The sequence below is a fragment of the Rousettus aegyptiacus genome, unplaced genomic scaffold (assembly GCF_014176215.1).
Source record: "Rousettus aegyptiacus isolate mRouAeg1 unplaced genomic scaffold, mRouAeg1.p scaffold_m13_p_3, whole genome shotgun sequence".
In the NCBI taxonomy this organism is placed as follows: Eukaryota; Metazoa; Chordata; class Mammalia; order Chiroptera; family Pteropodidae; genus Rousettus; species Rousettus aegyptiacus.
The window spans coordinates 27,849,782-27,876,169 of NW_023416306.1; the positions used below are offsets into that span (position 1 = coordinate 27,849,782).

The 26,388-nt window shown below is 38.2% G+C and overlaps 1 protein-coding gene across 5 annotated transcripts in view; it reads left to right on the top strand.

The window, feature by feature from the left end:
- XPA (XPA, DNA damage recognition and repair factor) overlaps nucleotides 1-26,388 on the top strand; it is a 79,020-nt gene that overhangs the window by 39,436 nt on the left and 13,196 nt on the right. For 2 of the 5 annotated variants that reach the window (XR_004949986.1, XM_016146277.2), the window contains exons 1-4: nucleotides 12,843-13,067; nucleotides 20,068-20,178; nucleotides 22,943-23,048; nucleotides 25,483-25,648. Coding sequence is in view for 4 of the 5 variants with exons in the window: in XM_016146277.2 (XP_016001763.2) it covers nucleotides 12,896-13,067; nucleotides 20,068-20,178; nucleotides 22,943-23,048; nucleotides 25,483-25,648 (555 nt within the window). In the remaining variant the exon portion in view is untranslated. Of the gene's footprint in view, nucleotides 1-12,841; nucleotides 13,068-13,095; nucleotides 13,115-20,067; nucleotides 20,179-22,942; nucleotides 23,049-25,482; nucleotides 25,649-26,388 lie in introns of those variants that run through there. The other 3 variants (XM_016146278.2, XM_036217804.1, XM_036217803.1) reach the window with 3 other exon arrangements.

A 26,388-nucleotide genomic window follows, 5' to 3' on the forward strand; every position in this document is an offset into this window, starting at 1 on the left:
CCCCACATTCCTTTTGAGGGCTGTATGTGTACACACCCTGGACCTTTGACCCTCTTTCCTTGTCGAACAGGGGTTTTTGAGGCTTTGAGTCAGGAGTCTTGGACTGTTAAGATGCAGCTGTACTGTGTCCTAGCCTCATGATTTCAGCGTTTACCTTCTCTGGGGCTCCATTTCTTCACTATGAAATGAAACTAATGAGCCCTGGACTGTAGCAAGGACAAAAGAGAATAAAAATGCTATGAAAAGTTGGACACATGAGGTTTGGTTATACCATTACAAGCAGAAACAGTCCACTTTCTGTTTCTTAGGCAATGGGGAGAGGGAAAACTAGGTTGGGGACAGGCTGGAAAACCTAACGAATGTTCCTTAAAGACTCTCAAACTTCTCACAGCCTCCGTAGTCTCTTTTCCACCTGTCTGGCCAATCTTTGTCTTCTCACCAAACACAGAGCTTCCATTCACTCTAAAGACAATGAAAGCAGGAGAAGACAAATCCATGAAGTAGAGTGTGTCTAGAACACCCTCCATAGCTTTTTCCGTTTCTGATAAAATGTTTATACCACTGAAAAATGCATTCAAATGAACACTTTCTTTGAAAAGTATATGCCCAAAAGAGAAAAGGCATTTGATTAGAAATATCTGAAAGAGCCATAAAAACTTCTGAAGAAGCAAAAAAAGAGTTCGATAACAATTCACCGACACCTCAGAAGACTAACTGAGGCCAGAATCTGGGAAACATTGCCACTATTTATAAGGCAGTCAGACGTATCGAAATTGCAGAAAGTAGGAAGGCGTGGCATTGCGTCATGTAGATTCCCAGTGGTTGTTTTAAAGTTTTTAATTACGAAAGGGAAAAACATAGAAGTACTGAAAGAAAAAAATGTATATATACATATACATATGAGACTATTTCTTTAGTTTTGGAATGGCTAAAGCCTTTCTAAGAATGACTCAGACAGAAACCACAAAAAATATTGCTTTATTTCATTATGTAATATTTAAAACTCTTATATATTAAAAAAAAAAAAAACCTCATACATTGCTAATGAGATTTTTAAATGATGCAGCCACTTTGGAAAGTAGTCTGGCAATTTCTCAAAATGTTAAACATAGAGTTACATGACCTAGAAATTTTACTACTAGGTATATACTCAAGACAAATGAACATATATGTACATACAAAAACTTGTACACGACTGTTCAAATAGCTTTATTTATAATAACCGAAAGGTGAAAACAACCCACTTGTCTATCAACTGATAGATAGATAAATGTTATCTGATATACCCATAAAATGGAATATAATTTAGCCATAAAAAAGAATGAAATACTGACACATGCTACAACATAGATAAACCTAGAAAACATTATGCTGAGTGAAAGAAGCCAGACACAAAAGACCACATATTGTATGTGTATTTTATGTATGTTCATGACTTATATAAAATGACCAGAATATGCAAGTACTATTAGTCTATCCAGAATAGAAATAGAAGTAGGTTAGTGGTAACAGGGGATGGGTCTGGGGGAATGGGGAATAACTACTAATGAGTTCAAGATTTCTTTCTGAGGTGTTGAAAATGTTCTGAAATTAGATGATGGTGATGGTGTCATAACTCTGTGAATATACTAAAACAAACTCAGTGTATATTCCTAATCATGTATGCAACAGAAATATATCATATGCTCACAAAAAGACATCAGAAGAATATTCGTAATGGCTATAGCCAAAACTTGGAAGCAACTCACATGTCCATCAACAATAGAATGGATAAATAAATTGTGATATATTTATACAAAAGAATACTATATGGCAACAAGTGTGAATGAACTGTTGCTATTTGCCACAACATGAATTAATCCCATTCATATTCTGTTGAGTGAAAGAATATAGACACAAGAATAAACATGACATAATTCCTCCATATAAGTTTTAAAAAGCCAGGCAAAACTCATTAGAAATTAGAAGTCAGGATAGTGGTTACTTTTGGGAGAGAGGAGACAGTAACTAGGAGAGGGTCCAAAAGGTTTTTTGGATGCCGGTAATGATCTATTATTTTATATTGGTACTGGATCTAAAAGTAGTTTTAATTTATGAAAACACTTTGAGCTTTATACTTATAATTTTCTGTCTTTATGTTCTACTTTAATCAAAAGTCTGCTTAAAAATGACATTGTAGAAAATTGTGAGGACATGAAAAGGTATTCGTGTTGTTATATAGTAAAAATACAGGTCGATACAGGTGCAAATTGTGTGTCGAGTATGTTACCATGTTTTTCTTAAGGATCGTCATGTATATATGCTTGTAAATGCATAACGTATCTTTGGGATAATATACAAGTAAATGATGGGAGTAACTGCTTCAGGAGAGGGGAACTGGGAGGAAGATTTATTTTTAATTTATGCCAATTTTTACCTTTTGAAGTTTTAACAATGAACCTATATTGCCAACTCAATGCATAAATTAATGATAATGCATTTTACAAAGCTAAATGAATTCATTTTGTGAAAATAAAGGCCTGGCATTATCAATATCAGAATGATAGCCATGTTTACCTCTGGATAACAGGATGATGAATGATTTTCATCTTATTAAAAAATCATATTTTTTTCAGTCTCCTGGTGTGAACATGCATTTCTTTTGAGAATGAGGAGTCATAAACTTTTTTTGCAATTCAGTTTTCATCAACGTCTAATTCGTGAACAGTAAAATGCACTGATTTTAAGTGTATAGTACAGAGTTTTCAAAGGGATGTATGTACGTATGTGTCGTCAACACTCAGTCAAGATGTAGAATGTTTCCATCCCCGAGACACTTTCTCCATGTCCCTATGCAGTAAGCCTTTCTCTCTTCTAATTTCCATCACAGCAGCTTAGTTTTGTCTGCTCTAGAAGTTCATTGAAATGGGATTTTCCAATATGTACTCTTTTGTGTCTGGCTTTTTTCCCTCGACATTACGCGTTTGAGATTGATTTATGTTTTGCACGTATCACTAATTCATTATAATTTTTTCTAAATGAAGAGTAATGTCTTAAGTGCTTGCTGCTTTCCAACCTGTATAGTGAGACACCATCCATGAGCAAGATAATCCTCTACCGCTTCTCCAAGCATGTCTGCTGCAGGCGGGAATGATCTTACGGCCTGCAGATCCTGTGTGGAGAGACAGCAGCCAGCCACCCCCAATCCTGGCCTGCCCCCTCTCCGGGCTGGCGGCAGCGCCAGTCTCAGGTGAGAGCCACCCTGCTTGCTGCCATTGTTCTGCGAGTGACAGCCTCCGGGGCAAATGGAAGGCCGTCAACCTGAGGGCTGTCAACAGCAGACAAGAATTCCTTTCTTTGTCAGGCTGGGTGGTCTCCGTGGCTTCACATCAACCTACACAAAAGATGATAAGCATCATGTGCACTTGCAGAAAAACATCGCCACCACCCAACTCCTCCAACCGCACTCCTTTGTAAGGCCAGGATTAGGCATATGTGGCTTCCCTTGCCTGGGTATAAATCATCAAATCTCAGCCCCGGTGAGGGCATCCAAAGGTCATTTCCTTCGTCCCCTCCATCCCGACCCCCATGAAATGTATTTGTCCTGAAATCTTATCATAGGCAGCTAGAAGGTTCCTTAGAAATGACCCTCTTGGGCTTCAAAAGGGGGTCCAGACACAGGTGGGGACTTGTCCAAGGTCACACAGAACAGCCCTGTTCTGAGAGCCTTCTTTGGGGGCTCTTTCTGTTACTTCGAGCTGCTTTTGGTAATAGGCGATCCTCCTCCCACAAAATAGTACAATGTAAAGTGTAATTTCTAACTTCCCAATAAAAAGGAGTGTGTGTGTGTGTGTGTGTGTGTGTGTGTGTGTGTGTGTGTGTGTAAACCTACATACTTGGTGGATCTACCGCAGCCTTTGTATAAAGGCTTCCTAGTGCTTGCGGCCAGGCCAACAGGCAGGTTTTACTTATGGAATAGTTTGGTGCCCTCTACTGGTTTTCAGTAACAGCAACAATAGCTACCCATTCCTGGCTGGCACCTCCTGTACAGGATATTCAACATGCACCATTATTTCTAATTTTTAATCCAAAGAAAAGGCCTGTAGAATAGGCAGTCTTATAGATAAGGAAATTGAGGCTCATAGAGATTTGATAGTCTGCCTGAAGTCGTTGAGCCCAGATTCAAACCTAGCCCTGTCGGATTCCAAATTCCTTCCACTTGGAATCAATACCACTCCTCAGAAATCCTGACACTATGTAGCACTTTCCCCTTTTAAATGACTTATAAATACTTCAAAATATGCTATGAAGTGGGTATTAATGCCCCTGTTTAACACGTGGAGAGGCCTCGGCTGGACATCAGTGACTTGCCCAGAGCCACAGGTCCAGTAAAACCCAGTTCCTACACACTGTGCCAAGCTGCTGCCCAGGAGAGCCACACACAAGGACCACAAGGACCACAAGGACCTTTCCCAAGGAGCTTTTATCCAGGAGAGGAATCGGGAGGCTACACTGTTCCCACTTAGGGGAACACAGGGTTCCCACTTAGGGAGTCTCTGGGCCTCCCTCCAGGCCTTATATGGGAAGGAGAATCCAAGACACTCAGAGATAAAACACATTTTCTATTCATGGGGAACTTACATCATGATCCACTGGATTCAACAGGTGCTGAGCAACCGAGCCCCTGGTGTGTGTGTGCATGTGTGTGTAAATGAATGAGTGAATGATTGCGTGAATGAGTGAATGCGTTGGCCTAAAGACTAGGGTTAGGATTAATGGCAGAGACTATGCAAGTCAAGGTGGTTGGGCTAGTGCACTATAAAGAGATTGATTTCAATTTCATCTAAGGAATCCATTCCTAACAGTGAGAGCAGTCCACGGAGATGGCTGCTTTTGCGGGCATGAGCTCCAATCCCAGGGATACACAAACAGAGCTAAGAGACAGGGATGCTGGCAAGGAATTTGAAACCTGCATGATGTTTTCTAAACATCGACATCAACATTTAGGAATTAGAAAATTTTATACAAAACCCCAGATTTTTAGCTCCTCTTTAATGAAGCGGAAGGCTCGGCCTCTTTGGGCCCAGTAACCAGGGTGACTGGTGATGCCATTTGTCATTGCACTTATGCTGTTTTTTTTTTTAAATTGTAAAACAAAAATAGAAACATTTTTTCTTACTAGGTGTTTGATAAGAAAGATAAGTGTCTTTGGTAGTAAAATTAAGACTAAGTCATTGTTTTAAGGAAAATAGGCATAATGTTTATTTATCTGTGGAAGTGAAAGTATTTATATACATTTAAAAAGCCAAGTCGCCTCATTTGTTTTTATTATGAGCTTGGACCCCACAACAACGTGAATTTGCTACCGTATAAGGTCTTTGGTGCCTTCTTGTCCCAGCAGTATGGACCTCGGTTCAGACTCTCACCCTGTTGCCACTTCTGTCTTCAACTCCAGAGAGATGAGGGGCCATTGGAGTGGGCCATGAGTGTAGTCCTGGGTCTGGTCGTCCCAAGTGAGGAGAAATCCTGCCCAGTGAGACCGCTGTGAATCTCCATAAATGGGAGCATAAAGGCCTGGCAGCCCATATCTGTGCCCTCTGCCCCAGAAGTGTTTTGGAGATGTGGCACCTTGATCGTGAACCTTTTGGATTGGCCCCCCGCCCTGCCCCCACAGCACTTTCTCCTTGTAATAGGGTTCCTGGCCCTTCCCTCCATCCTGGCCACATGGATGGCTCTGAGTCCTTCGGTGATGTCTAGAAGTGGGTACAAGCTCCAGATGTGGTCTGGACAGCCCTAAACTGTGACAAGCACTTTCCTCAGTTCAGGAATTCTATTTTTGTTTGTGTCACCTCAAATCACATCATCTCTTTTTTATCAGTCATGTCACATGTTAGTTCCTACTGAGTTTGTGGGCACCAAGACCTGCAGGTTGTTTTTTCATTAACCCTTCTCAAAAGAGGTCTACCCCTACCTAAACTGAAAATCATAGACATTGAAGGTTGAACATGGTCCTGAAGGTCATCTAATGCCACCCCCACTTATGCAGAAAGAGACCACTTTGTCAAACGCCCTGACAGAATTTTTAAACTGAAATAAGGAAGTCTACACATATCCCACTTAATTTTATACCTGACCCATAGCTCTAGTCCTCCAAAAACGGATCTTAATTTTGTTAAAAAAAAAACAAAACAAAATAAAACAAAAACACATTAATCATTCTTTCCAGTTTAATATCTTTGATAAATTTGATTAGGACAATATCTATATGTTCATATATGTTAGTATCACATATTGGTTATATATTCTGTTTACCAAGGTAATTCATGATCATTGTAGAAAATTTAGAAAATACAGAAAGCATAAAGAAAATAATTAAAAACCCTGGGGTATCTAAATATATGAAGGACACTTACAACTCAATAATAAAAACAAATAACCCAGTTTAAAAATGGGCAAAGGACTTGAATAGACGTTCCTCCAAAGAAGGTATCTTCAAAAGGCCAACATGCACATGAAAAGATGCTCAACATCATTAATCATTAAGGAAATGAAAATAAAAAATGCAATGAGATACTACTTCACTTCCAGTAGAACGGCTATAATAAAAAAGATAAGTGTTGGCAAAGATGTGGAGAAATTGAAACTCTCATATATTGCTGGTTGGAATATGAAATAGTACAGTCACTTTAGAAAACAATCTGGAAGTTTCTCAGAATATTAAACTCAGGGTTACCCAGAAATTCTACTCCTACATATATACTCAAGAGAAATGATTAACATATATTCACACAAAATCTTGTACATGGATAGTCATAGAAGCATTATTCACAATAGTTAAAAAGTGGAAACACTTCAATGTCTATCAGCTGTGAATCGATAAATGAACTTTGGAATAGCCAGACAATAGAATGTTATTTGGCAATTAAAAAATGAAATATTGATACATGCTACAACATAGATGAACCTTGAAAACATTATGCTAAGTGGAAGAAGCCAGACACAAAATGCCGCATATGGTATAGTCAATTTCCATGAAATGTCCAGAATAGACAAATCTATGGAGACAGAAGCAGATTAGTGGTTTGAAAGGAAATTGGGAGTAACTGCTGATGGGTATGGGGTTTGTTTCTGGGCTGATGAGAATGTTCTAAAATTGATTGTGGTGATGGTTGCACAATTCTTTAAATTCACCTAGTTAAAGTGTACAATTACATTATTTTAAGTATATTTTATTCATAGCACAATTCTATGAATAAAATATACTTAAAATAATGTAATTGTACACTTTAACTAGGTGAATTTAAAGTATAGTATGTGAATTCAATCTAATAAAGCTGGGGGACACTGCCCATCATGAGTGCTTTGTGTATTCATTTGTGAATATACAAATGAAAGAATGAGTAAGCATTTGAATGAATAAAAGAATTGTGGGTAGAGCAAAGCCTAGAAGCAGAAGGATGCAAGACAGGTCTATAAAATGCAAACTTGCCAGTTTAGCTGAAGTATAAAGTTTGACTAAAGACAAAATTCAATGAAAACTCATGAAAGGTAAGTCCCCCAAAGGGCTGCTGGAACAAGGTGATGGGGACTTCAGATTAGTTGCAGACAAATGATTTTTGAGCAGAGGAATGGCATGGTCCAAGCTGTGCTTGAGAAAGATGAAGCAGAAGGGCCATATGGGGGATGGATTAGAAAGAGTCAGCCTGGAGGCTGGGAGACCAGTTTAGAGGCTTTTCAGGCAAGAGATGGTAGGGCCTAACCTAAGCCAGTAGCAGTGGGACCAGAGAACGAATGGGGGCCAGGAACACTCGGCCAACATCTAAACATTATAAAAACTGTAAAAAATAAATATATCTAGTGATAAATAGTTCACGTATTCAACAGAACTCTTACTATTAGAGAAAGCACTAGCCAATAAAATGTAAGTGGTTTGTGGTTGGAAGCTGTAACCACATTTATTAGAAAGGTAATTGAAAGGAAAACCCCAATTGGGGGTAATAAGAAAACAGGAAACCACAAGCCTATAACTCTATTATGTGGATTGTAGTACATCCACATGACGGATGAACCTGGACCACAGTCATCCTCCACTGGTCCTACCTAAGACGGGCAACAACAGCTCTGGCACTAGGCTTCAGGCAGACAGCCCTCTCGGTTTCGAGTCATTTGGTTAGCCACGTAGAGTTTTTTAAGGACACGGTTTCTGATTCCAGCTCTGCACTAACTCAGGCATAATTAGCACTAGTGGAAGAAGTAAGACGAAGATTTGTTCTAATTTCGAGACTTATGTAGTTTAGTGGTTGAGAATATTGATACTGGGGCTGGGCTGTGCCTGGTTGAACCCAGTTCTGTCACTTATTAGTTGATGACCTTGAACAGGTTATTGAACATCTCTGTGCCTTAGTTTTCTCATCTATAAACTAGGATTAGTGAAAATACTTATTGAGTAGTTATGAAGATTTAGATTGTTGGTAAATTTAAAATGCTTTAAAAAACCACCTACCATATAGTAAGCCCAATTTGAGAGTTTGCTATTATTCTTATTACTGTTATTATTATTGCAATAGGTAATGGTTAAAGCTAGACAACAATGGAATAAGCTATTCTGAAGTAGAATTCCCTGTCATCACACGTGTATCAGCAAAACCAAGGTGGTTGTACGTTTCAGCCTTTGATCTTGAAACATACAACTATTCAGTAGCATTCATTTTATTTAATTCTACAAACATTTACTGAGCAGCTATTCTGTGCCAGATACTATGCTAGGCCCTGGAAATATTGGGATGAATCAGATGGTCCCACCTCTCAAGGACCTCATAATCAATCTAGTAAGGAGAGCAGGGAGGGATCGCCTCCGGTGGGAAATACTACAGCAGCAGCACACATGAGGTTCACGGCAGCTCGGGAAGGAAGTCAGGGCAGGCTTCCTGAAAGAAGCAGTAAGAAGAAAGGTCCTTTGGGCCATTCTGGATCTGGGGACTATACAGTAGGGAAGGTCCATGAATGACATAGGATTTTGGCTTCTAGAGTCGATAGTCATTTTTCCTAGGACTTGTCCTTAGTTGAATCATTTGGACCTTCCCACTCCTTATTGCTTTTGGAAAGAAAATTCTTATGAGTCTTTAAGATGTTTTCTAAATCCCTTTGCACACACATTTTATTGATCAAATTTCCCAATATGATGTTTTTGCCTCAATCCCTTTATCTTTTGGTTCAAGGAGGTTGAAATCTAAATTTCTCTGGGAGTGTTTGCCTGGTCAGTCACAGCAAAAAAGAGACTGTATTTCCTGGATTACTAAATCAATACAGCTTAAGTCAACAGGATCAGGCTAATTTCTGTTGCTGCATCCCTGTCCCAGACAGTTCCCCCGTTGGTGTGCTCCTTCCCACCAGATGTTCTCTTATTGTGAATTTATGCCAACGATGTTCAAAGTGACCACATTAAGGGTTAAAGCCCCAGGGAATCAGGGGGAAAACACAAATGAAAAAGAAAGCCACACACATTTACTATTTACTTGATAATAAAGACAAATATATTCACATCCTGTCATCTGAGCATGAATAACGCCACTAATGCTCTTAGACAGGAGGCCCTGTCAGGAAACACTGCCAAGTTTCTCCTTCCCCTTCCTGGCTTTCATTCTTACCTGCCTGCTCTTTTTCAGGCTCAGGTTAGGGCTTTCCATTCTTTTTGTGCTTTGTTAATTACCCCTCTTTCAGCCGAGATCACAGTTGGTCTGGGAGATGAGAGAGGTACAAAGCAGGAAGATAGATGCAGTTATAGGTTTTCCCCTAGACTGAATGGAGAGAGGCAAGAACACACTCACTGGTCTGTTATCCTTGTCTGTTTTTCCTTTTGTGCCCCCACCGAGGTGACTCATGCTGCTGTGCTCTGGGCAAGCCCCACAGCTTCTGTCACTGTGTGGGATGTACAGATCAGGGCATGCACTCTTCTTCCTTTCTCTAAAGGAGGAGTCTCGTTTTAGCTTGGATGAGGCGTCAGCTAACAATTCAGATCCAGTTACTCGAAACTTACTAACAAAGGTCAGGAAGCCAAAGGAGAGGGAGTTACCCATCAAAAGAAACCCAACAGGTTGTCAAGAGTTACAAAACACCAGGGCTTGTACAGCATCTGAGCTGTGGTCCATGCCCTTCGGTATTCAAGCTTAGAATGCTTTGTTGGGGAGGAGGTTCTAGGGGCTAATTCTCAAAGAGTTTCCCTGGGGGAGAACTGTTACCTTGTTCTCTAGAAATACTGCACAGCCTCAGAGACTTTTAGAGTATTGTAGTCTAGAGAGGTCATTTAAACATTGCTCTCAAACATTGCTGCCCATCAGAATTATCTGAGGGTGAGGGTGCCGGGGTAGGGAGTGTGCCTTACAAAATCCCAATGACCGGATCCCATCTCTGACCAATGACATCAATCTAGGGGTGAAGCCTCAGCATCAGTCTTATTTAAACTCTCCAGATGCTTTTAATGTGCTTGCTAAGCTTGAGAACATGTGAGCAGGACCCTTACTATTCAAAGTGTGGTTAGTGGAGCTGCAGTTCCACCAGGGAGCATGTTAGCAATGCACATTCTCCAGTCCCACCATAGACCTACTGAATCAGAATCTGCATTTTAACAAGATCACCAGGTGACTCATATGTGCATTAAAGTTTGAGAAGTAGTTACTTTTCTTGAAGCATTGGGCAATCTGGCAACATGGGCCCAAATTCTGTCTTGACAGCTACCTATGGAAGTTGTGTCGTAGCTGTCCCCTTCAAGAGGTGCCCTCTCACTCCAGTTTGCCCAAGTCCCATACTTGGAGAGGTTCGTTAACTTCTATTATTTGCCTGGGTTCAGTTGGAATTTGAGTCGTTTTTAAATTTATTATAAAATTTACCATTCTTTCTTACCATTCACAGTGTTGTGCAACTATTACCAGTGTTCTAGAATAGTTTCATTACCCTCAAAGGAAACCCCATACTTATTAAGCTGTCACTCCCCAGTCCCCAATTCCTTCAGCACCTGGCAACTACTAATCTGCTTTCTGTTAGTATGAGTTTGCTTATTCTGAATGTTTTATATAAAAGAAATGCATGTTTTCAAGGTTCAACCATGTTGTAGCAAGATTCACTACTTTCTTCATTTTATGACTGAATGATATTCCTTTGTGTGAATATATCACATTTTGTTTACCCATTCACCATTTGATGGATATTTGGGTAGTTTCAAGCTTTTGGTTATTGTGAGTAGTGCTGCTATAAACATTTGTGTGTAAGTTTTTGTTCAAACACCTGTTTTCAATTCCAGGTGTGGAACTGCTGCCTTATATGGTAATTCTATGTTTAACTTTTTGAAGAATAGCCAAACTGTTTCCTACGGCAGCATCATTTAATATTCTCATCAGCAATGCATAAGGGTTCCAATTTCCCCACGTTTGTCAACACTATTTGTTTTTTTTTTTTATTCTAGTCATTCGGTGTGAAGCGGCATTTAATTGAGCTTTTTATTTGCATTTCCCTCATGAGTAATGATATCTTTTCATGTACTCATTGGCCATTTGTATATCTTTTTTTAGAAAAATGTCTATTTAAGTCCTTTGCTCATTTAAAAACTGGATCGCTTGCCTTTTTTTGTTGTTGTTATTGGGTTATAAGAATTCTTTAAATTTTCTGGATACCAGACTTTTCAGATATGATTTGCAAATATTACCTCTCATTCCAAGTTGTCTTCACTTTCTGGATGGTGTTCTTTGATGCACAAAATTTCAGTTTATCTAATTTTTAATTTTTTTGCTTGTAGTTTTGGTATTACATGGAATTTGAAATTTTAATCACCTGAACGAGATCAATGAGTCAGGAGAAAGAGGGATCTGATGGGATAGGGAATAGTAGCAGCTTGAAGTCTCTCCCTCCAGTTCAGTCAGAAGATATGAGCATTTATCCACCTTATGTAAGGTTCAACAACTTAAATATATGTATAGTCAATAGATTAAAACCACTAGGTTGTGCTTCTCAGACCTTAACCATTGAGTATTAGTGGGAAACCTCAATGTGCCAGATTGTTCTAAAAACTAGTCCTAAATGGTATATGATTAGAACTTAATGTTTTCTGATTTCAATTTTACTTGTAATAAAAACAAAAAAACATATTTTTGGAAAAGCATTCATGTTTCTTTTGCTCCATTTGCCACCTTTTTTGGGAGTCAAGATTTGGCGCCAATCCAAACCTATTGTCTACCGGGTGGCAGCTCACTCTCACTGAAGGAATATTCCACGGAAAAGATAGCCAAGCTCATGCAGACTAGCCTTGGTACCAGGTGTTGCATTTGTCTGCGATTACGAGTTTGAAACCAGGTGTTCTCATTGCAAATCTAAGGCTCTGTCCCCTAGGCCATGCCTCCAAAGTCAAGTCAGATCAATCACTTATTGGTTTCTCTTGATTGACATTATTGCTACCAGCTGCCATCATTTTTGTACGCTTGTGCCGAAAGTCTTTACATCTAACGTTCCCAGCAACCGAGGAAGTGGTTGCGTAATTATCCTCATTTTACTACTGAAGAAACTAGACTCAGATTAATAACTCGTTCAAGATCACGCAGACAGTAAGTGTCAGAGCTGGGACTTCATCTAGGTATGACTCCAAAGCCTATATGCTGAACCACCAAGCGAAACTATTATTTTAAAGACGACCAAGTCCTAAAAAAGTGATCTGTTATCCACCCTTCTCCCAGGTTACAAGCTAGCAGGTGTTCTTTCCCCGACGCGTGTGCAGACTCCGTCCGCCTGATGCTCCTCAAACTGCGCAGGCGCACTCCCTCACCGTGGCGCCTGCGCGGACGCGGTAATGGCATGGGGGCGGGACTGTGGGAGCGCGTCGCCGCGCCAATGCGCGTGCGCTGGGCCAGGGCCGCGGTTCTCCAAGTTGGAGATGGAGGCGGCCGAAGTAACTTCGCCCGAGCCGGCGGCTTCAGAACAGTCGGCGGAGCTGCCAGCGTCCTTGCGGGCGAGCATCGAGCGGAAGCGGCAGCGGGCGTTGATGCTGCGCCAGGCCCGGCTGGCCGCCCGGCCCTACGCGGCGACGGCAGTTGCGGCTACCGGAGGTTTGGGCCCTGTCGGCGCCTGTCCCTTTCCTCTCCTGCCAGGCCGGGTACCGCGTCCCGTGTGTGGCGTCGTGTCCCCTCGCGTCTGCGCGCACACCCTTCCCCGTCCCGGGAGGGAATCTGCTCAGCGAGTCTTGTTGAAGCAGAGCTGTTCCGAACCAAAGGGCGGTTCCGTGGTAGAATCTTGACTCCCAGTCCCGGGCTTTCCTCACTGCACCTGGGCGGTCCAGCTGCCGTCTTTAGCTTTGGGATGCAGCCGCCACCACCGCCCCACCCCCCAGTCCCCTCATTGGGAGGTGCCAGCCAGTGTCCTAAGTTAGCATTTCAGCTTTCCCTTTCTGTTCTCTTCCTGCAGCATCTGCCGGGCTGGAGGTTGTCTTTCCGTAAAGCGTTTAGACCTGTAACCCATTTCAGTAATCAGCACCTGCCCCCTCATTCATCCTCGAAGGGCGATTGAGGGCATATTCTGTATCCAGCACAGTGCTTGCTTGCTATGTGCAAGGCTCCAGAAAGAGCAAAGAGACATATACCTACCGCCTTCGTGAGGCTAACATAGTAGCACCTGTTGTGCTTTACATGTTTCAGATGAGCTCATTTGATTCTCAAGCTAACCTGGAAAACAACTAGGGCAGAATTTGGTATCCCTGTTAATGAGGTGGTAATTGAGGACCAGAAAAGGCGAGGAGTTTTCTCAGGTTCATTCCAGCAAGTGCACAGGCTAATCAGGACTGGAACTCAGATCATCTGACGCTGGGTTCAGGGCCTTTCTTTGCCACCAGTTGCCTCTGCTACACTAGGCATCTCTCTAATTCATAAGAGAGAAGGGTGTTACTCTTGTCTGGATTTCCTCTTCTTCCTCTCTTAGGGTAGCCCTTGGCTGCCTGTCATGTATGTATGTCTCTGGATATATGTATCTTATATACTCTCCACTGTGGTCAAGCAGTAATCTTCCCCAGGGTTCCTAAAATATAGTTGGTTGATAGGCAGGTGTTCAGGACTATCTATAATAAGTACATGTGTTTCTTAAGCTACATCCCATATTGTGTGAGTAGTCGAGCACAGTTTAAAGCATTGTCATCTGCTGTCCTTTTTCATGAGCCAGAAGTAAGGAAGAGTGAGAAGAGTCTCAGGCTGGCTGCATGTCTTGATAGTCATATTGACACTGAATCTGCAAATTCCAGCCGCTTTTAGTTGTTCTGGTCTCCTTGCTTTCTTATGGTTTTTCAACTTGAGGCATTCTAGAGTCAGGACCAAAAGTCGTTCATTTGCATTGATTAATTCATATTCATGATTCCATAAAGGTTTCTAGATATGTACAGACGATCTCTGATTTATAGTGGTTTGACTTATGGTGCAAAAGCTATATGCATTCAGGAGAAACCATAATTTGAATTTTGATCTTTTCCTAAGTAGCAATAAGCATTATTACATTCCCGTGTTGCTGGGCAGTGGCAGTGAGCCACAGCTCCCAGTTAGCCACATGATCATAAGGGTAAACAACTGATACTCTAGTATTAAATGCATTTTCTTTTAAATGTTGTGAACAATATGAGAGGAGATGTGGATTTTAAAAAACACAGTCATGCAGAAACAAAATGGGTTGGACCAAAAAAAAAAAAAAAACATTCAAGAAGGGAGGATAGCGGAAAAACTATGTGTTATTAAATGCATTTTCGACTTATGATATTTTCCATTTACGATGGGTTTATCTGGACACAACCCTGTCATAAGTCGAGGAGCATCTACTAAATGGATTTGGAACATAGCATGAGAATTGCTGTTAACAGTAAAACCAGGCTTTTTATAATCTAATCCCTTTGTTTAATGGAGGAAGAAATTGAGGCCAGAAAAGGAGAGTGACTTAAGCAAGTTAATACTATTAAATTTGCCTTTAAAAAAAAAAGAGCTATAACCTATATACATTGATATGTAAAATGTACTCACCTAATTTAACTTATGTAAATGCTTACGAAACACCACAGTGATCAATATATAGACATTTCAAGAACCTTAGAAGGTTCCCGAATGCCACTTCTTAGCCACCTGTCCTCAGACGTACCTACAATTGTGACCATTTGGTTAGTAGAAGTACCTTTATTTGAACTTCATATAAATGGAATCATACAGTGCTTGCCTTCTTTTGCTGAACATAGTATCTGAGAGATTCATCTACATTGTTGCATGAATTTGTAGTTCGCTCATTTATACATTGTACAGCATTCTTCTGTATTATTATACCACAGTTCTTCCATTTTCCTCTTGATGTATATTTGGGTTGTTTGCAGTTTGGAGCTATTATGAAGAAAACCTTTGTGAACATTTTTTTTTCAGTTACAGCTGGCATACAATATTATGTTAGTTTCAGGTGTACAACATAGCGATTAGGCATTTATATAACTTACAAAGTGACCACCCCGATAAGTCTTGTACCCATCTGACACCACTCATAGTCAATATTAGTGATTATGTTTCTTTTCTTGTGATTGTTTTTATAACTGGCAGTTTATACTTCTTAATTCCTTCACCTTTTTCACCCTTCCCCCACCCCCTCCCATCTAACAACCTCTATTTTGTTCTCTATATATATGAGTTTGTTTCTGTTTTGTTTATTAGATTCCAAATTTAAGTGCAATCATACGATATTTGTCTTTCTTTGACATATTTCACTTAATATAATACCCTCTAGGTTCATCCATTTAGTCACAAATGGCAAGATTTCATTTTTTGTGGCTGAGTAATATTCCATTGTATATATATACAACATCATCTTTATCCATTTGTGTATCAGTAATGTATGCTTTGGTTGCTTCTATATCTTGGCTGTTGTAAACAGTGCAGTGAACATAAGGGTACATATAGCTTTTTGAATTAGTGTTTTGGATTTATTCAAATAAATACTCAGAAGCGTGTAATTGCTGGGTCATATATTCTATTTTTAATTTTGGGGAGAATGTCCATACTGTTTTCCATAGTGGCTACATCAATTTACAATCCTAACAACAGTGCACGAGGGTTCCTTTTTCTCCATATCCTCACCAACACTTGTTTGTTGATTTATTGATGATAGCTGTTCTCACAGCTGTGAGGTGATAGTTTATTGTGGTTTCAATTTGTATTTCCCTGATGATTAGTGATGTTAAGCATCTTTTCATATGTCTATTGGCCATCCGTGTGTCCTCTTCGGAGAAATGTCTATTCAGGTCCTCTGCCCATTTTTTAAATCAGATTGTTTGTTTTTTTGTGTGTTAAGTTGTATGAGTTCTTTATATATTTTGGATATTAACCTCTTATTGGATGTATCATTGGTAAATATCTTCTTCCATTCAGTAGGTTGTCTTTTCTTTTTGTTGATGTCCCTCACTGCGCAAAAACTTTTTGGTTTGATGTAGTCCCATTTGTTTATTTTTTCTTTTATTTCTCCAGCTGGAGGATACACATCCCCAAATATACTACTAAGAATGGTGTTAAAGAGTTTAGTGCCTGTTTTCTTCTAAGAGTTTCATGGTTTTGGGTTTTACATTTAAATCTTTAATCCATTTTGAGTTTATTCTTGTATACAATGTAAGAAAGTGATCCTTTTTTTTCAACACAATTTATTGAAGAGGCTGTCTTTATTGCATTCTATGTTCTTGCCTCCTTCATTATAAATTAATTGACCATATAGGTGTGGGTTTATTTCTGGGCTCTCTTGATCTGTGTCTGTTTTTATGCCAGTAACATGCTGTTTTGATTTCTGTAGCCTTGTGGTATAGTTTGATATCAGGTAGTGGTACCTCCAACTTTGTTCTTTATGAGCTTTGGCTCTTCTGGGTCTTTTGTGGGTCCATACAAATTTTAGGGTTATTTCTAGTTCTGTGAAAAATGCCAGTGGTATTTTGATAGGGATTGTACTGAATCTGTGTGTGGACATTTTAATGATGTTAAATCTTTCTATCCGTGAGCATGGTATATGCTTCCATTTATTTGTATTTAAAAAATTTTTTTTTCATTATCTTATAGTTTTCCAAGTACAGGTCTTTTACCAACTTGGTTAAATTCATTCCTGGGTCTTTTATTATTTTTGATGGAATTGTCAGTGGGGTTATTTTCTTAATTTTCTGATTGTTATAGGTGTATCAAAATGCAACTAATTTCTGAATATTAATCTGTATCTTGCTACTTTATTGAATTTATCTATTCTAATAGTTTTTTTTTTTTTTTTGGTGGACTATTTAGGGTTCTCTGTATATAGTATTATGTCATCTGCAAATAATGACAGTTTTATTTCTTCCTTTCCAATTTGGATGCCTCATACTTTTTCTAGTCTGATTGACGTGGCTAGGACTTCCAGTACTATGTTAAATAAAAGTGAAAGTTGACATCTTTGTCTTCCTGATGTTAATTAAAAAGCTTTCAGCTTTTCACCATTGAGTTTGATGTTAGCTGTAGGTTTGTCATACATGGCTTTTTTATGTTTAGGTATTTTCCCTCTATCCCTGCTTTGCCGAGAGTTTTTATTTTTATTTTTTTTATCATAAGTGGATTTTGGAATTTGTCAAATGCTTTTTTTGCATCTATAGATATGATTATGATTTTAATCCTTCGTTTTGTGTATATGGTGCATCGTGTGAATTGCTTCGTGGATATTGAATCAACCTTGCATCCCAGGAATAAATCCCACTCAGTCATGATATATGAACTTTTTAATGTATTACTGAATTTGATTTGCTAATATATTGTTGAGGATTTTTGCATCAATGTTCATCAGGATATTGGCCTATAATTTTCATTTTTTTTGTAGTGTCTCTGGTTTTCATATCAGAGTAAGGTTGGCTTTGTAAAATGAGTTTAGGAGCCATCCATCCCCTACAGTTTTTTGAAATGTTTGGTAAAATTTAAACGTGGAGTCACTTGGCCCAGGGCTTTTGTTTGTTGAGAGTTTTTTGTTTACCAGTTTGATTTTGTTAGCAGTTACTGGTCTTTTTAGATTTTCTGTTTCTTCTCGATTCAGCCAGGGAAGATTTCTAGGAATTTATCCATTTCTTAAAGTTCGTCTAATTTGTTGGCATGTAATTGTATACAGTATTACCTTGTAGTCCTTTGTATTTCTGTAGTGTCGGTTGTCACTTCTCTTTCATTTCTGATTTTTTTTTTTAAATTTGGGCTCTTTTTTCTTCTTGCCCTCATTGATCTCTTCTATTGTATTTTAAAACTCTATTCTCTTTCTTTCCACTGATTTTTATTATTCTTTCCTTCTATCCACTTCGGGCTTTATGCTTTTTCTAGTTCTTTTAGGTGTAAGGTTAGATCATTAATTTAATAAATTTCTCATTTCTGGAGCTAGGCCTGTATTGCTGTAAGTTTCCCTCTTAGAACTATTTTGATGGTGTCCCATAGATTTTGTGTTGTCATGTTTTTGTTTCAAGGAACCTTTGGATTCCTCAATCTTGTTATTAGCCCATTCTTTATTTAGTAGCATGTTATTTAGCTTCCATGTATTTGTGTGTTTTTTAGTTTTCTTCTTGTAGCTGATTTCTAGTTTTATACTATTTTGATCAGAGGAGATGCTTGGTATGATTAAATTTTTTGAGACTTGTTTTGTGGCCTAACATGTCTGTCCTAGACAGTGTTCTATGTGCACTTGAATGTATATTCTTTTTTGTGATATCCTAAAAAGAGCAGTTTATTCCATCTGAAATTATGTGTCACTTAAGAGCACTGTTTACTTTTTTGTGGGAGTATAATAATATTTTATTATGGTTTTAATTTGTATTTTCCCTGTGACTAATGTGATGATAACTTTTTCATATACTTACTAGCTATTTTGATATCCTCATGTGAAATCCCTATTCAGGTCTTTTGTCCTTTTTTTTTTTTTTTAAATTGGCTTATTTGCCTTTTCTTGATTTATAGGATTTCATTACATATTTTGAATCTCAGTCTTTTGTCAAGTGTGCATATTGCAAATAGCTTCTCCCGATTTGCATCCTGTCTTTTTTTAACTCTCATAATGGTCTTTTGCTGACTACAATAATAGAAGTTTTTAATTTTAATCAAGACTAATTTAGTAATTTTTTTTATGGTTAGTACTTTTGGCTACTAAGAAATTTTTGGCTACCTCAAGTTTGTGAAATTATTTTCCTATATTTTTTTTCTGGAAGCATTATTTTACCTTTCACGTTCAAGATTATGATCCATTAATTTTTTTTATATGTGTATTGTATGAGGTAGGTTTAAAGTTCATTTATTGAAAAGACCAGTTTTTCCTCACTAATTTGTAGTCCAGCCTTTGTCATGAATCACACTGCCATTTACTGAAAATATTTTTTTCCTGCTTAATTGCCTTGGAGCCTTCGCTGTAAATTAATGACCAAATATATGTATGTCTGTTTCAGGACTTTCTCTCCTATTCCATTGATCTCTGTCTTTGTGTCAGTATCATACTATCTTAATCACTGAATTTTTATAGTAAATCTTTAAATCTTATAGTGTAAATTCTTTAGTTGTTACAGATAAGTGTTAGAATCAGTTTGTCAGCTCCCACCTCAAACCTCCCCCCTTTCCCTGCCCCCAAGTGCTGGGATTTTGACTGGGATCACACTGAATAGATAAATTTGGGGAGAATTGATATCTTAACAAATAGAGGCCTCCAATCCTTTCATGGTGTGTTTCTTATTTATTTAGGTCTTTGATTTCTCTTAGTGGTGGTTTCAGTGTAGAGGTTTTACACATCTCTTCCCTAGACGTTATTTCCTAATTCTAATTGTATACGCCTGTGGATATTCTGCATACGTAATCACGTCATCTGTGAATAAAGACTGGTCTACTTTCTAAACTTTATGCCTGTTTTGTTGCCATATTGCAACACTTCAGTGTAATGTTGGATAAAAGTGGTAATAATAGACATTCCTTGTCTTGTTTGATATATATTAAATTTAAAGAAAGTTCCTTTTTATGCACATGGGAACATATGGGCTTACCTAGTTTAATTGTTGACCTCTTTTACTTACTTTTTATATAGGCATGGCTAATGTAAAAGCAGCTCCAAAGATAATTGACACAGGAGGAGGCTTCATTCTGGAAGAGGAAGAAGAAGAAAAACATGCCATTGGGAATGTTGTTCATCAACCAGGTAAAGTGTGTTTTCAGAAAATAGGTATCTAGGTTAGTCATTTTGAGTAACATGCATAATTATTTGCTAACTGATGTTACATAAATAAGTTGCCACACTTATTTTAGTTAATGAGTAGGTTTGTTTTGTAAGAGAGATAAAGTTTGGCAGATTTGCTAGTAAAAATTGAACCGACTTGGCAATGATTAACTTAACTTGAGTTTTGTGTGAAGTAAGGCCTCAATGCCATTGATAGGTTCTGCACCTTTAAGTGACACGATATGAAACAAAACAAGTTTTACCATAGGCTAATTGATATAAACAAGAATTAAGTTCCTCTGGCATCTCGTCAATGTTATAATAAAACAGTGTTGAATGAAGTGTTATTCAAGGAACTGCTGTACTTAGGGTAGACATTTTCTTTTACTCTATAATGGTAGAGACAGCCAATGACTGATGGATTACATACTTAAAATTATCTCAGTAGGCTGAAATGAGAGGCTAGAAACCAAGAGATAACAGTATGGAGGTTCCTCAAAAAATTACAAAGAAGAACTCCCATATGATCCAATAATTCCAAGTCTGGGTATTTATTCAGAGAAAATGAAAACACCGACTCAGAAAGATATATACACCCTCATACTCACTGCAGTGTTATTTATAATAGGTAGGATATGGAAACAATGTAAATGTCTAGCAGCAGATGAATGGATAAAGGAAAAGTAGTATATATACACAATGGAATAGTATTCAGCCATAAAAAGAAGGAAATCTTGCCATAATCAACAACATAGATGGACCTCAAAGGCATTATGCTAAGTGAAACAGATTGGTGGTTGCCAGAGGCAGGGGGATGGGGACTAGGGGATGGGCGAAGGGTCAAAAGGTACAAACTTACAGTTATGAGTCATAGGGATATAATGTATAGCATGGTGACTGTAGGTAATAACACTATTACATATTTAACAGTTGGTAAGTAGATTTTAAGAATTCTCATCACAAAATTTGTAACTATGTATGACGATGCATGTTAACTAGACTTACCGTGATCATTGTTATACATCTGAGATCATTATAATATATGTCAGTTATACCTCAATAAAAAAGAGTATACGAGTGTGTGTGTGGGGGTGGGGGTGGGGGGGTGCGTGTGTGTGTGTGTCCATGTCCGTATGTCCACAGTGCCTGGAAGCAAAGGCAGTCCAAGGAGCATGAGCAGATCTTGGTGACCAGATCTTGGTCTCTGATACTGTTCCTCACTAAAAGGAACCAGGGCCCTTCAGAAAAATATCTGATTCCACAGTTGGTGCAAGGTGGCTACAAGAAGAGCTTGGAACATTATGCAATGTCAAAAAAAATTAAAGTGTCAAAAAAGTGATAGAAGGCTGTTATAAGAACATAGAAGCCAGTTTGAGAGGGCTCCGAGTAGCCAAATCTTAGACAATTCAAGCACCAAAGTAGTTTAGAACACTAATAAATATATACTATTGAAAAAAATAGGACTCTATGAATCTATATCAATAATAAATAGATACATAAATGGGAGAGAGGGAAGGCGCTTGCTTAGAGTAGACTACCAGTTTCTCGATGAATGTATAACAATTGGTGGAGTTAAATCATTCTGTATATTTAAAATTTTGCATTATAAATTTTTTAAATTAAGAAAATATATCCACACTTTATGGCTATTGGCTGTTGATTAATAAAGCTGTATAGTAGCCTCCTAATTGGTATTTCTGAGTACAGTTTCTCTCTATTCTAGTCTAGTAGTCAGTTTTTTGAAGATACCATTCGACTCTATTTTCTATTATCTAAAGAAGAGGGATTTTTTTTTTTTCTTATAGTTTGGAAATTAGTAGGATCAGTGGATGGTAGAATATTAACTGACTTTCTTGTGTTAGAAGTAGATTAGGGAAGGCAGTGATTGGAGTATGTTGAACAAATGATGAGCAATGACAGCTCCCCTTTTCTTCCCATTGGCGGTTATGGCAGTTTTTAGAATTGGGGCTTGGCAGTAGCAAGCAACCTAAAGACTCAGTAAGACTTTCAGACTTGCTGAGAAAACCTCTTCTATAGGATAAAGGTCCTTAGCTAGATATTTGAAGTCCTTTAAAAAATCTAGCTTTACTTAGAGTAGTTTCTGTGCTGGGTGTTGAGGATGCACAGCTAAATACTCTCTATTGTCAAGAAATGCACAATCTAGTGGTTGAGACAGATGAAGAGAAAGCAATTTTTCTCTGTGGGTAGGAGATGGAATGTGGGGAAAGAAAAAGTTTTCCATTTGAAAGTGAATTCTGCGTTGTCTCTCTTTTACTGTTGTCAAGGAATTCAGGCAGCTTCTAGAAGCTAGGAATAGTAAGGTAATAGGTTGTCCCCTAAAACCTCCAGAAAGAAATGTAGTCCTGCCAGCACCCTAACTCTAGTCCACTGAGACCTGTGTCAGACCTATAAACTACAGAACTATAAGAGAATAAATTTGTGTTGTTTCAGACGCTGAGTTTGTAATAATTTGTTAATGGCAGCAGTACAAAACTAATACAAGTACTTTACACATGGTTTGGGTTCAGAAATACTTCAATTGATAGATTTTTCCCCCCTTATTCCTTTTTTCTTTTTTCCTCTTAAAATTTTTTTGGATAAAGGTAAGATTAATCAAGTTTTTATTTTGTCTTTTATGTAAATGTGTTTGTCTGGCAGAAAATGTATGTTGAAAAGCTAATAAAATGTAGAGAAATGTTGTTTTAGTCCCCAAAGAGGAAACTTAAAGAATTAATCTTTTCTTTAGGACCTGTTATGGAATTTGATTATGCAATATGTGAAGAATGTAGTAGAGAATTTATGGATTCTTATCTTATGAACCACTTTGATTTGGCAACTTGTGATAACTGCAGGTACTTATTTCAGACAATCTTCTAATTGCTAATGTTTACATATAGACTAGGACAAAACAATCCATTTAGATTTAATATCATTTTAGTAATTATGATTTTTATTTTGGGGGGTTCCTAACATTTCTATGGTTTCCATTTTGCCAAAGAAGTACAGGAAGCCTTTGCTTATCAAAGTTATGATATTCCATGTCATTAGGAATGCCCTATGTTCTGCCGTAGATATGCCCTTTTCCTTTCTTCTGGTCTGTTTTTTCTTTTCTCTTTTCTTCCTAGTGGCAGGCTTCTAACCCTTCTCTCCGCTCATCCCCTAAGAATTCCCCTGTTTCTGTATGTCAACACCTTGCTCAGAGGACTGGGGCCCTCAGTGAGAGGGGAGTCAAACCTCCAGCCCCTCTTCTGGTACTCTCAGAGCACCTCTTTCTGTTCAGTGTTTATTCTTATGAACAGTCAGGGAAGCGACTAGATGAGGGAAGATCACATTCTTCTGTCATTCTTTCTCTTCTCCGAGCCTTTAACCTCTTTTTATATCCCCCACCCGCCCCCAATAACCTTCCTCACTCCACATGGTTCTCCTGTCCCTACTGTTTATCTCAGCCAAGTCCTGTGTTAGTGTTTCTCATACCTTAGGACCCTGTCTTGGATTCTTGTTAGCCCTCTTACCTGTTCCCATGTCTTAGACCTCCAGCACTAGATCAGTGCCTCACCTGCCTGAGGACCTCCTTTTTCAGCATCCCTGCTGCAGACGTTAGGAGCCATCACCATTGACTCGTTGCTGAATAAACTCCTTGGAAGATAGAATGGGAGGTGTTTTTGGTCTCATGATTGCCTCTGTAATGAAATATTCTGGCACCCATTGGAATTGCAAATTATAAACTATTCCTATTGACATATAGTGGCATTAGTGCACAGAGCGGTTGAAGTTCATAGTATTATGACTCTCTTTAAAGTTAAGATAGCTTTTGAAAATTGAATTAGCACATATGATCTTATTTCCATGAGAAATTGAAAGCAACTGATGTATCAATTTAAAGTTTTGTGGTAGTCTGGAGTAAATATACTTTTTAAATTGAAACACAACTAGGAACACAGTCCTCCATTCTGTTGCAACATCTTTGAAGATTATAATTTTAGTTTGGTGTAGTTTACCTGTTCCCTCCTTTATGATTCAAATTATTTAGCTTTCTTAAAGGTATTCCCAATTTTAAGTCTCCCCTCCCTGACCTATACCTCTTCTTAAATGTTTACCATTCCAGTAAAGGCCATCTTTATTCATTGGCTATTCCTTGTTTAATTCCAAATCCATTTGGTTCCGTGTTCAGACCATATCCCGAATCCACTCACTCCTCATCCTCTCTCCCACCATTACCTTAGACTAGGCCACCGTCAGCCCTTGCCTGGACCACTGCAGTGGTAATCTAACTGGTCTCTTGCCCTTGCTTTTGCACCATTAGTCTCTTCATATAGCATTTTACTCAAAACTCTTTAATGGTTTCTGATCCATTTAGAATAAAGTTGCTTACAGGGCCCCTGTCTATCTCTGGCTTTCTCTCTCATCACTCTTTGTCACTTTAAGCATTCTGGCTACACCAGCCCTCTTGCTGTGAGTTCCAGTTGCAAAGCACACAAACAGTCCTAGAGCCTTTGCATTTGCTCTTCTCTCCAGTATTAACATTCTTTCACTAGCTATTCAAAATGTTCTCTGACTTCCTAAGGGCCCTCCCTACTCAAATATCCCCTCACCAGTGGCCTCAGATTACCTAATCTATCTGAAAATTTCTGTTCCTTTACCATACTTTATAGTCCTTTATAGCACATCTGTTATTATGGTTGCTTATTGACTATCTTCTCCTTTACTGGAATATAAGCTTGAGGCTTTGGAATGAGGCTTCGTTTTATTCTTTGCTGTATTCCTCATGCTTTGAACAATACCTGGTATGTAGATAGAGAACAGATGCATGAGAACTGTGTAATTGACTATGTCTCCATTTTCACTTTGGCATTGAAAAAGCTCAGAGACAACTAGAAACTTAATTGTGTTGGGGCAGTTAGACCTTATGTCCTGCCCATCCTGACTTTATGCTTTAATTGATAAATTTTTGCTTATTGAGTCTTAGTTCTCATTGATATTCGCCATGCTCTTATAAGTCATTTCAAATCCTTTGGGGAAAAGAAAGAATTTAAGTAAGTAGAAAAGTTCATAAACTGTTAAATGACATAAATTTGCTGCAAATAAAGCTCAGAATAAGTAAAAGATAAAGGTTTCTTTTTGTTGTTGTTGTTGTTAGAATTTTTATGTTGCAATTGACCATGAGAATTGCAGGTAAAAAGTGTTTTATATGTTCCTTTTGGCATGCACAGCCCCAGGTTGTTGAGCTATTTGAAAACAATTTATTCAAAATAATTAACTTATATAATGGATTTAATTTGTTTTCAGAGATGCTGATGATAAACACAAGCTTATAACTAAAACAGAAGCAAAACAAGAATACCTTCTGAAAGACTGTGATTTAGAAAAAAGAGAACCAGCTCTTAAATTTATTGTGAAGAAGAATCCTCATCATTCCCAGTGGGGTGATATGAAACTCTACTTAAAATTACAGGTCTCTAATTATTTATATTCAGTCATTTTAAACCCTGGGACAGGTGAAAATTTAAAAATGAATTAGTTGTAATTAGTTTTGTTTTTCTTAGAGAATTAAAAAGATCCTTTGCCTTTTGTTGCTTTACATATGAGTCAGTCATATGTGACATTTAATGACATGTTTTTTTTATTTTGCTTTTTGGTGTAGTACTTTGGAGCAAATTTATTACTGTTGGGTGATGTTAGGAGTACAGATGGGAAACTAAAAAAGCTGAGAGTAAGAGTCATAGCTTATTTTCCTGCCCACTCCCAGACTCCCAACAAAATCTTGAAAAAAAAAAAAAATTTCAGAAATTTCACAAATGTCGAAAATCTAAATCCATTTGGGAAATACTCTTCTGAAACTTATCAAGTGTCCAGGTAACTCTGGTATGTCCCAGAATAGATCTTCTTAACTCTTCTTGCTGTAATTATGTTACAGATAATTATGTTACAGATGTGCCAAGATATTTAATACACTTAGTGCCTAGGGCTGCTACCATGTCCAGGCTGGTTGCCTTGAGTCACAAGTAGTTTCCTGTATCTACCCCAGAATGGTACAAACATAATAGTTTCGTGCCATTATATAAAAATATTGGGAGGCCTTGCTTTAGAGCAATTTGAATTGCAGTATACAGAAAATCCTAGTATCTTCAAATAAAATTGAGAAACCACATTGTAAGACCAAACGTATACTAAATTTTATTAAACAAAGGACAC